The sequence below is a fragment of the Meleagris gallopavo genome, chromosome 1, assembly GCF_905368555.1.
Source record: "Meleagris gallopavo chromosome 1, MGAL_WU_HG_1.1, whole genome shotgun sequence".
NCBI classification, from domain to species: Eukaryota; Metazoa; Chordata; class Aves; order Galliformes; family Phasianidae; genus Meleagris; species Meleagris gallopavo.
The window spans coordinates 39,402,331-39,414,691 of record NC_139404.1 but is presented as its reverse complement, the minus strand read 5'-3'; the positions used below and the strand labels follow the sequence as shown (position 1 = coordinate 39,414,691).

General features: G+C 35.0%; 1 protein-coding gene across 1 annotated transcript in view; it reads right to left on the bottom strand.

Annotated features, from left to right (window-relative positions):
* PTPRQ (protein tyrosine phosphatase receptor type Q) overlaps positions 1-12,361 on the bottom strand; it is a 121,558-nt gene that overhangs the window by 79,160 nt on the left and 30,037 nt on the right. Inside the window, exons 23-30 of the mRNA XM_085221943.1 lie at positions 10,886-11,135; positions 9,310-9,438; positions 8,352-8,498; positions 6,540-6,712; positions 3,273-3,483; positions 1,399-1,551; positions 1,099-1,278; positions 234-341 (exon numbers count right to left, since the gene is read on the bottom strand). Coding sequence (XP_085078069.1) covers positions 234-341; positions 1,099-1,278; positions 1,399-1,551; positions 3,273-3,483; positions 6,540-6,712; positions 8,352-8,498; positions 9,310-9,438; positions 10,886-11,135 — 1,351 coding nt within the window. The remainder of the gene's footprint in view (positions 1-233; positions 342-1,098; positions 1,279-1,398; positions 1,552-3,272; positions 3,484-6,539; positions 6,713-8,351; positions 8,499-9,309; positions 9,439-10,885; positions 11,136-12,361) is intronic.

The following is a 12,361-nucleotide window of genomic DNA, read 5'->3' as shown; positions in this document are numbered from 1 at the left end:
AAACCTGATATAAATGAGGAATGATTAAGTATTGAATTCATATCTCTGCTCTGTAAATGAAATTCCCATGTTTCTCTTTGCAGAGATCAACAACAATTCAGCCACTGACTGATTGAAGACTAATTATTTCAACAAACATTGATTTTATTAATAAGCTTTCTTCCCATCCTTAGGTATGTGCGTAGACTTCTTCAATATATAAATCAAATCATCATTGTAAATGATGTATTTACCATCTTCAGGGGTTCTCACAAAGATATCATTCTCTTCAGACAAAGCACTTTCTCCAACCGCAGTAGATGCTGCAACTCTCATTTTATAGTTGGTGTATTTTTTTAAACCTAAAAAGATTAAGTAAAATAAAAAAAAAAACACAGAAATGACTGCCAATGATTCTCCTTGAAAATGATGTAGCTCTCTTATAAAAACTATTCAAGTGTTCTAAGAGTTTTTGAAACATATTTGCCACCTAAAATATAGAATTTGCACGATATCATTTATCTGGGGAGTGTCAAATAAACACTCAGACAAATCAATAGGTTTTGAAATAATTGAACTAGCTTCAAGCCTGTAAATTGCTTTAATTATGAAAACAAGGAATGTGTACGTATACACAAATATGTGTTTTATTGTACACGCATTACTCTGTTTAGCTCAAATAAGTGCCTGAAACAGCATAACTAATATATTTCCTTTAATTAGCTTAAATATTATCACCTTAAAGAAGAAAGTTATTATTAACATTACACAAATTCTGTATGGAAAAGAAAACAAGTCTGAAAAAGAACTAACAGTTTAGAAACATTTTTCTATGTAGAAAGAATGAGATGAGAAAAAATTGGTAAGGAGAAATCCACTTCAGAAATTACTACTCACTACTTTACTTGCCTTATGTAGTTCCCTCTGCCGCTCTCACATTCCCTACATACCTCTCTCCACAGCAGACAAGGCTGGCACCAATTTCCCATCTGCACTGTGTGCATGTGTGGACGGGGCAGACTTGATCTACCTACCTTACAGGGGCTACATTACAAAAAGTTGGAATAAACAATTTTGAATAATATATTTGCAATTATTTTTTAGCACACGACACAGTACCTGTCATAAGTAAGCTGTTGTTCGAAGTTGTTGTGTGGAATGCTCTTTTTGTATCTAGCTCCATTGCATAAACGGTATAATGAATGATTTTCCCATTGGGATTTGCTGGAGGATCCCAGTACAGCAAAACAGAGGAGGAACTAATGTTCTTATAAGATATACTTTGCACTGAGCTTGGAACTTAAATGAAAATTAAAAAAAAAAAAAAAATGTAACAGTAAGTAAAAGAAATTATTTTTAACAGATTAAAATTCCTGAAAGAACTTGGAGACATTAACTTAGCTCCAAGCTACATTTTACCTTGCTCACGTGTCCTCACTGTGAGGACAGATGGTGGCCCTTCTCCAATAGCAGTGAAAGCAGACACACTGATTGTGTAGTCTGTAAAAGGTACAAGGCCCTTTATAACGTAAGACAGTTCTTCACCCAAAATGTCAGTGGCATACTGATCATCTGTGATTAAATGGAGAGAAATAGTCACTTATTTGTAAACTCTCATTTTTTCTTTTGTGTTCTAAATTCTGACACAATAACCTACAACAATTTTACTGCAAAAAAGAATTACTTTCCATGGCAATCAAAAAAATATAAGGAAAGGAGTCTCATCAGAAAGGAGTTATTGTTATTAAGTCAACCCTCAAGCATATAATCCCTTCTGCTTTTCAGAGGTCTTCTACAAAGTATGAAATTCGGACAGTAGGAAGAAGGATAGATAGCTTGGCCTAGGTGAAAGAATGCATGGTAACAAGCTAAAACCAAACTAAAACTGACAACTATCTCAAAATAAAAATAAAATTAAAAATAAAGAGGGATCTAGGAACTAAGAAAAAACATACTTGTAGAGTCTATTTTTCCCTGTGATTACAGAACTGTAGCTCCTACGTTGTTGAGATTTCTGATTATTTTGTTGTTGTTTTTAGGTTTTTTTTTTGTTTCCCTTCCCTCCCAAAGGCTATACTTGAAATGGCTCCCATCACATATCACTTCATGCTGGTATTTTCAGCAGAAGAGTTGGAGCAGAATGAAGAAATCATACACATGCCCACAAAGAGTTTTTGCTGCACCAATGAGCACATCTGTACATGAGTCCAAAGTCAGCAGCAGCTCAACTGTTCTAGCCAAAATCCTCTATTATAAAGGAGCCTCTATGACATTGCAACATGAAAAAGTTTGGGTATTCTACACATCTAAGTATCAGGACCAAAGATTAGCATCTAAATATCAGCAAACACTTTTGAAAACTTGGCTGTCAACAACTTTACTATAACAACTACTATAATACTTTGCACTATATTACAACAGATGATGTTTGAATTTAATTTTTCATCAACATAGACATTTTAGCAACTCGCTAACTGAAGCTGAATGAGGCAGTAAAAAGAAAACTCACTTTTAAAGCAATGGCACTGTATGTTTTCTCTGTATGACAGAGAAGACCCCTTAGGATTACTATCGTAAAGATCCACTCAACACTACAGAATTTAATGGATTAAATTCTGGTCTTAAACACTGGTATAGACAGAGGAATCCAATGACTTCAATAGCTCTTTTAAAAAATTGACTTTCTGTCTACTGCTTAAAATTCTCAGTGTAAAAATTCAGAGTGGTATTTTAAGACCTCGCCTGTCAGCAAGGAACTGCTTAATGATTTGTTAATATTCATACTTAGCAAAGAAACACTGTTCCATTGATAATACAGAACAAGTGTACACACTAATGACATCACCATGTCATGGGGTCATCTCCACCTGTTTGTAACCCATATAGTCAAGTTGTAACTTTTTGACCTATTTACCTTCACTGACATTTGAAAACCTATTAGTCAAAAGGCTTAGAGAAATCAAGGTCTCTGAAGGGCCTGGAGATATGTTAATCCCTGACAATCACACCTGCTTTGGCAACTGTAATAACTGATTGTCTATGCAGCTTGGCTGATGGCTTTCGGGTGCTCCTTTCACTAGGAAGAAGGTCAGCTGGGTGACAAGGGGCTAGTTCCTGCCTGTGTGGCATTCCCATTTGCTTCAGGAGGTTATTTGGTAGTAAAAAAAATCCAACTCCAGCAAATGACCCATTCATAATTTGCCTGAACCATGTGCTAAAGTTTGTAGTTGGGACAGTGATGGTGGTCCTCTGGAGCAAAGGAACAGGTAAAAAAATATCTTGAAATGTCTTACCCAAAGTAGAATGTAATTCTGCAGCTCCATTTATAGCAGGCAAACGATCATCAGACGCACTTGTAAATATCACTGGGGAAGCTGTCTGAATACTAGAAAACATTTCACCTGAACCTTCATATAATTCATTGGCTGTTTCAATTGAATTCCAGGTGGGAGAAGATTCAATGTTTTCACTTATCTTGTATGGTTCCAAAGAATCAATCAAATACTAAAAATCAGAAAAATAAAGTCACAGTTTGTCATTATTATATTCCTTATTGCAATTTATATATACACCATATAAATTGTGTATTGCAACCATCACAATAATATTCATGTGATATATAATTAACTTTGCAAAATCACAAGAAAGCTCAGGTGCTTGTAGCCTACAGCTTGCTCAGTTTAAAAATAAACAAGCAGCACATGCATTTTAAAAATTTCTTAAAATTTCTTAAAATGTGGATTTTAAAGTTTCAAATTTAATGTTACTATTCTTGTAGGTATATTGAAAAGACATATTTGAGCTTGGAAGGCTCCATTTGTACTAAGCATTTTCCAGCAGGGTAGGAGGTGCTGACAAGAAGAGGGCTTCAGATGCCCCCACTAGGCCCTGAGGAAGAAGGACAACAGGTTGATCAGATTGATGAAAGGGAAAAAAGTTATCTGTATGACCTCTAAGTAAAGAATAGATAAGAGTGGGAGAAAAGCAGAAGCTAATGAAATAAGATGAGTTTTAAAAAGGGGAGTAAATAAGTGGAAAAGAAGAATGAAAGGGAGGCAAGTGATGTAAAGGTCAATAAGACAGCAGGGTCAGGCAAAAGACAAATTTGAAAAGGGATGCAAGTAGACCTAAAGGGAGAAATTACTAATGTGAGAGGTACAAGGAAAGCCGAAGAGAGAGATGCTAGAGAATAAGCATAAAATGGTGTATAAGCACTAGATCGTTTTGGCCCTTCAGAATGTGGGACCAAATCCAGGACTGCAGTGTCTCTAAATTGTTATCCTGTCATCCGTGAACACTCCCCACTCACAGATATGGCCAACTTCACTGCCAGAAACAGATTTTTATAACGTTTTTATAACAATGCAATTAATACACAGTACCCCTCTCCTTACAGACCTCAGGTGGAGAGAGGAGACAAAAAAGCCTTTTTTATCAATAGCCTTTTTTATTTTTATCAACTACATAGACAGTGAGGTTGAGTGTACCCTCAACAAGTCTGTAGATGACACCAAGCTGAGTGGTGCATTTGACACCATAGAAGGAAGGATGCCATAAAGACGACCCAGACAGCTTGAATAGTGGGCCCATGTGAGCCTAATGAGGTTTAATAAAGCCAAGTACAAGTACAGACTGAGAGAAGTGCTCATCGAGAGGAGTTGTGCCAAGAAGAACTTGGTGGTCTTCGTGGATGAAAAGCTGGGCATGAGGCCAACAGTATACTGGGCTGCAGCAAAAGAGGGATGACCAGCAGGGAGAGGGAGGTGATTGTCCCCCCTCTACTCTGCCCTTGTGAGGCCCCATCTGAAGTACTATGTCCAGGCCTGGAGCCCCCAACACGACGAAGGTGTAGAACAGGTGCAGAGGAGGGCCAAGAAGATAACCAAAGGGCTGGAGCACCTCTCTTATAAATGAAGTTTGAGAGAGCTGGCCTTGTATAACTTGGAGAAGAGAAGGCTCTGGGGAGACTTCATTATGGCCTTCCTTGAAGAGAGTTTATAAGCAGGAGGGAGACTGACTGTTTTATATGGTCTAATAGTCCTAGGACAAGAAGAATGTCTTTGTCTTTTAACTGAAAGAGAAAAAATCCAAGTTAGGAAGAAATTTTTTACTCGGAGGGTGGTGAGGCACTGGAAGAGATTGTCCAGAGAAGCTGTGGATGCTCCATTCCTGGAGGTGTTGAACGCCAGGCTGGATGGGGCCCTGGGCAGCGTGATCAGCAAGGGAGTTGGAACAGGTGATCTTTAAGGTTCCTTCCAATCTAAGTCATTCTGTGATTCTTTTTTTTACCATTTTATGTAGGTTAGATTAACCACAGCCAGATATTCAGCCTCAATCTAACCTAAGTATGAATAGGTAAAAGACATATATGACTCATTTTGACCAACGTCTTACACTAAAACATGAAAATAACTCACATGAAAATAACTTCTGTCTCTGAGGCTTTAAACAGTGTTATGATTTGTTTTCTTCTTTAATTAGAAAATTAAATTCAATAAGCTTTAGAAAGCAACATTGATTCTAAATTAAGAATTCAGAAATTAGGAAATCCCAGCATTAGCTTATGTCTGTGTAGATAATTTTCCATCTTTTCTGTATATACTATGATACAATCTTTAATTATAGGGTTACATAATTTCACTTTTCAAGGATCTTAGTCTGGCTTAATGAATGAATCCTTATCCTCATCATTTTCCCCAGCTCCTTTTTAAACATCTGGCTCCAGGGCTCTATTTAATCTATAACATGCAACTTAAAAGAAAACTCCTTCACTGAACTCTGTATCAAAAACAAAGATTCTGTGCCAGATCCAAAGACAAGCAGTTTCTAAAAAAGGAATTTGCAAAGTTTTGACAGCTATACTCAACTTTAAGATCTTTTTTAAAAGCCTTAACTCAGAAAGAACTCTCTTGAGCTGCTAATTATCTACAGTTCTGTGCAGCATGCTCAAAATGGCCTAGGTTTGCAGAGCACATCAGTGCCCAAAATACAAAAGCTAGAGAAGTTGTCACTGTAAGTCCTATAAAGGATTTTATTTGTATGTTATATGTAGACGTCCATAGCATGGAGTTTAGTATGCAGTGTCAGACACTTAAAACACAAGGATGTAGATGGTGCCTTGGAAGTAAAGCACTTGAACAGCTCTAGGAGACTTACGCTGCACTCACTTCTCCATAGGATTCACATCCACATCTGGAAAGTTTTCCTGAGTGGCTATTTACTGATCTAGGCACCTATACTCTTCTTTAGGTATGCTAAGAACTGTTATGCTGAAAAGAACTAAAAAGTGAAAATAATATCATCGGTTGGCTATGGAGTCTTGCCTTCAATAGCTACAAAATTCAGGATCTGGATTTCTCCAGATTTCTTTATGATTTTCATGTAGTACAGATAGTAGCCTTTCAAACCTCTTTCAAACACAGCCAGAAAAAGAGGGTGGCATTTGAAATCATTAATAACTCATCTGAGGTGGCTAATTTCACATATTGTAATTACTGAACAAGGCAGTGAATCAGATTTAATCTAACGAAGAAATCTGTATTAAAAAAAAAGCTAAATACCTTATTTTTTCCAATGAGAATAATGTTTTCCAGTGTAACTTCTTTTTCTTGCACATGCACTTTAACTCTGTACTGGGTAATGATTCCATTTGGTTGTTGTGGCTTTCTCCAAACAATTTTTATATATGTAGCTTCCACTTCTACTAGATGTAAATCTGATACAGCACCTGGGACTAAGTGTTCAAGAAGAAAATTGATTTAATTACCAATTATTACAAGTTTTTTTCAACACTGTAAGCAAAGTACAATATGCATTTAAAAAAATTTCAAGTTCTTATCCTCTAACTTGCACCTACACGGGTAGAAAGTTACTTTATGTGTTTGTTTCAGCAAATAAGGTACATTTCTAAAAATATTCACACTGTTTTTTTCCCCACATATATGACATATATATTACTATGGTAAAATGATGTAAGCTAGGATAGTTCTACTTAAGCTAATGCACTGCTAGTAGGCCTTATTTGTAATTATGGACTCTAAGTACATTTAAAATGAAAACTTAATTCTTGATTCATCAGTGTCATTCAAGAATGAAATAAAAAGCTGAGAGAAAATACACTGAATGAGATACATCTTGTTCATTTCAGTTTAACAGTGAATTTCAATTCAAATCCTCCTTTAACTATACACTAATAATGATACTGCACTGTGTGTAGGACTGTCAGAGATCAGAATAATGTTTTTTTCAAAAGTATTATATTCATATTTGGTATGAAAAAGTCATATCTTATAAATATACTGCAGAAAAAGACAAGTCTGAAATTCCTTGCATAATGAAAGTTGGCACGTATGATGTTAAAATTAGACATTCCATGTCATTTAAAACAAAATCAAAAAGGATTTGGCTTCTGACTGAATTTAGACAGAAGACAAAAATGGCTCTGTTGAGGTGGGCCATCTCAGGAAACTGCCTCTGAGATCTCACAAAATCAGACATTGTTGGAAAAAATAGGAACTATAGGACAATTCTCAATCGCTGGTTTCGGCAAAGCTTGCTATTAAGGTGTAGCAGCAGGAGGAACACCTTAATAGCAAGCTTTGCCGAAACCAGCGATTGAGACTTTTTCTAAATTTGTGCTGTGTAACACAAAAATAATAAAAATAACAATGTTGAAACTGCCTATCTATGGCATAGTAATTCCCATTTTTTTTCTGGTTGAACTCTTACCTGCAGACCAATAATTCTGTACAATCTTACATATATATAAAAATAAAATTGTGTTTCTACCGAGCAAAGGACTGGCCCCTGAGGAGTGAGCTACTGGGAGTCCAAACTTCCAAATCATAGCATAGGAGAGACTCTGAAGCAGAACTAATAAGCACTTTGCCCCAGGACAAAATCTCAGTGTTTCCCTCAGAGCTATGGTCTCTTGTAAAGGTGGCTCTCTTAGAGACTGCTGAGAGACCCTGGATTTGGAGAAAATCAGTCGAATGAGATTTCAGGGTTGAACAAAGATATCCCAGTGGAGTTCTGCAATGTTATTTCCCTACCACTTGCTGCCATCTAACGACTAAAAGGGTGACATGCAACTTAATTCCCATATCTAAAATACTACTTTTGCTCAGGCAGAAGTTACTTTTCTTTCACAGCCTCTGAAGGCTTCTATAAGCAAATAAATTTAGTGACTCTGTATGAACTCCAAAATAAAGTTGGAAAAATAAATCAACACCAGCTCATTTCATTAGTTTATTAGACTTCTCTTTCAACACCTTCATTCCTTCGGTTGCAAGGAAACTAAATGTCTTTGAAAGAAAAATTGACACCAGTTACTATGTACAGCCTACTTACCTTATTTCTGTATGCTTACTTACCATCTGCAGGAGTGAAAACTGTGAGGTTTGTCTTTGGTCCCACACCAGCGCTTGTTTCTGCACCAACATACACATCATACATTGTAAATGGCACAAGGTTATGAAATACGAACTTATGATCTTTTGTGCTGTTACTCAGAATATGTCCTGGAATGAGAATGAGGAGATAGTAGCTCAAAAATAAAACAGTTCATCATTTGCTTATACTGAACAGAGCTACTTTTAAGGAAGATGAAATGCCAAATTTGTTTCTGAAAATTATAAGGCATTTCCTTATTGGAAATAATACTAAATGGCTTTAAAAATTAAATAAATAAATAAATAAATAAATAACAGCAGCAACAAAACAAAGAAACCTAAAATACCATTTCAGGTATGTATGGCTTTTAAGAGAAGGAGATTTTTTATCTATTTCTTTAATTATTGTTGCTGTCCATAAATTAATTTCTCTTGCTTATCCTATATCATTCAAAAAAAAACCATTTAGTAGACAGCTCGTTCACTTCTTTTACAGTATGTAGTTATATAGCCCCATAACCTTGTCTTTTTAACCACGTCTGAGTTAAAGAATAAATACAAAAACCCCAAAAGAGACTGAAACCATGCAGAGATTAAGATCTTCCAGAAATATTTAACAGAAAGAGTGAATGTAAGATACAGAATGATTTGAATATATATGCATTCTAATTTAGCTGTGAGTTTAGCTTTCCATTTTTCAGAAAGAATGAGAGGAGCTGGCTTTCTCTACCGTTAAGAACACCTAACATGAATTTCATTGTGTACAAATCCTTATAATGGGCAGGTCTAAAAGTTATTTAAGAAGTGCTAGTCATTCTAATACTGAAAAGGATACATAGCAGTGCTTTCAAATTTTCTTTCTCCACTGGTGGTGACACTAAGAATGCAAGTGTAAGGACATAAAAACAATCAACCAATCAACCAATCAATTTAGACTTACCAGATGGCCCATACAGCTCAACTCTGTAACTAAATTTCCCCGTTACTATGGTTGGTGGGTCCCACATCACTGAGAAAGACTTTGCAGTAACGTTAATCTTGGCAAAATTTTGTGGTGGATCTTCTGGAACTTAATTTTGAAAAAAGTCTTTGAATATAAAATAATTTATATCTAGAAATCCAAAGAATCACACACCAGACAATTAATTTAAAATATAAGCATTAAATGCTCTGAAGAAAACTTACATTAAAAGCACAGCTCATTAAAGTGTCTTAATTTTATTCCTTTTTTTTTTTTTTTTTTTGGCAACATGATTCTTGCATAAGGTATCGAAAGAACTGTTAGCATACAAACAATACCTAAAACATAAAGGTGTCCGGGATTTTATAAAGTTTAATGTAGACTTATTACATACAGATTACATACGGAAGATGCTCACATACTACTATGATGCCCAGTAATATAGAGCTCATGTAGAGTAAGATTTTCTTTCTCAAACAGGTTTTTTTTCTTATAGATTACCTCATATAGCTGATTTCTGAGAGCACTGGTGACATTTTGTTATTCAAAACTTCAAAAACAGATACAGTTGAGACTGCAAAAACATTGCACCTTGTATTTTCATGAAACTATTCATGTAAATTAAAGCAACTACAGAAGCTGATCCGTTTCTGAAGCACACCTTCCTTTCTGAAGTATACCTTCACAAGTTAGTGATATTACTACTGAAATGGAAAATTCCGAAGACAACTAAACAAATCCAAAGACAACTAAAACAGCTACAATTCTTTTCAACCATATGGATTTAGAAAAAAAATGATTTCCAAAAATGCCCAAGTAAACTTTTTTAAACCTCTCTAGACATAACTGCCAACTAAGGATGTTTTAATGCTAGCAAAACTATTCAGATGAACAGTGCTAGAAGAGAATTCCATTTATTTTCATTTGAATGGTGCTATAACCGTTTGATGAATGAAAGAGCAGCCCAGCAATATCAAACCGAGTCAGACAAAAGAAGAATGTTCTAGCAAACAAAAAGGCAGAATAACATTTCTCTGGAAATAAGAGTTTTCTAGTATGGCTGTATTAGCACAACTGCCCATTCTGCTCTTGGATAAGCGTTGATTTCAATTCTAACTTCTCAGAGTATTTTGAGTAATCCAAAAACCAATTTTTCCAGTGCTTAGAGATTTCTTCAGCACTGACTAAAATTCTGCAAGAGCTCCAGACTGAGGAACCATGGGAAAGGAGTTTTCTTTATACTGCTTTTTTTTTTTCCTTTTTCCCCTGAAATGCAAAGAAGCTTTAAGTTTATTGCTATGTATACAATATATACGCTCTTTTAATTCTATGACTGACACCCTTTCTGTTCTAGTTTATTTTTAATTTTCATTTGATTGAAATATTAATTCAAGTTCTTGAGTTATCCTTCCTATTTCATAAAATTAAAGAGAAAAGAATGATCTGTCCTGAGCACACTTTGATTCCTTTGGCTTTTCACTATAAGTGAATCCCTACCTTTCTTTGTTTTTCTATAAATTTGAGAACTTTATTTACTTTTGAAAGTAATATATACCTGATTCCGGTGTTCGGACAATTGCGCTGTCAATGTAGCCTGCTTCAGTGTTAACTGCAGAGACTTCAAAAAGATAGGTGGTATATGCCCTCAGGTTAGTTATAACAAAACTGATTGGCTCATTCCAAACAGAGCTCATTTGACTAGAAGCTTCTGTACTTGCTGTAACTGTAGTACTTGAAGGAATTGTGGACTTGCCAAAAGTAGTTGAAGGAGTGGTAGTACTCCACAGAAATGATTCACTGTTATCCTAGTAAGACAAATATGAAATAGTATAAACAGAAAGCATACCAACTGTTAATATACAGAGGTCAAAAAAGGCAGAAACCCTTTGAAACAAAATCACCTGGATCTGGTTCTATTTTTTTCTTTTCAAACTTCAATATGACTGAAATCAGTTCATCATTTCATTACTTGAGGTGCTAGCACATCTTGATAGTGACAGTAATACAGTGTTTGCCCTTATTCAAAAAGATTTCAAACATAATTGAACAGAAGGAGCTTTTTAGTCTCCATTTAGCTATTCCCAGTTTTATCATTCAGATTGCCTCTCTATAAAAAAAATAAATGATCTCTAGAAAGGTCTTTTTTCAACATGTGTATATTGTATGCCTACATTTATGTATACATACATATGCACAGAAAGAGATCGACAGATATATACATATATAGCAGGTACCAGACAGAGGTTTTCTGATCCATACTGTCAGTAGACAACTCTGAAAAACTGCTGGGCTTTACAATCATTGATGTGTTATGTTATTCAGTAGGTGGCATACTCTCTTCTCAGCGCTAAATTAAATCAGCCTGATGTTTAAAGCCCTCAAAAATGCTTAAGATTATCATGAAAATAAAATCTGAAACCAAATCCCTGATCATCTTTTTAATCATTTAAAACTGCACTTTTCAATGTATTACTAAGTCTAGCACCCTGAATAAAAAAAACATTTAGGCAACTTGACATCCTAATAGTCATAATACATGGCTCAGAATAAAAGAAAAAGAAGAACAAAAATTGAAAAGGAGAATATTCTTCAAGAAACTCTGGAAGTTATACACTAGCTTCAGGTTGAAAACAGAGGGATGGTAAAAATTCTTAAATTAAATATTCACTGAAAGTTTCTGAACAACTGTCTACAAAGAATTTTTGAATATCGCTCTGCTATTTCTTTTTATGTTGCTTTGAAAAGTATTAAACTAATCTTGAAATGTGATATGCAGAATAGAGCGCAACTTAAAATATACAAAGCTTTATAAGACTATATAAAAATGAAATATTAACAGTACTATATCTCTACAGTGACAGAAACAACACACTTCTTTTTTTTTACAGTAAATACAGTGAATTTATTTATTCCATCCTTTTCTATTAAAAATATATCAGTTAATTGATCTTTTCTTGACATTGTTACAGGATTAAACTGAGCTTTTCAAGGTAAAATTCCCTTCTTAATCTACTTTGGACAGAAGGTCTTT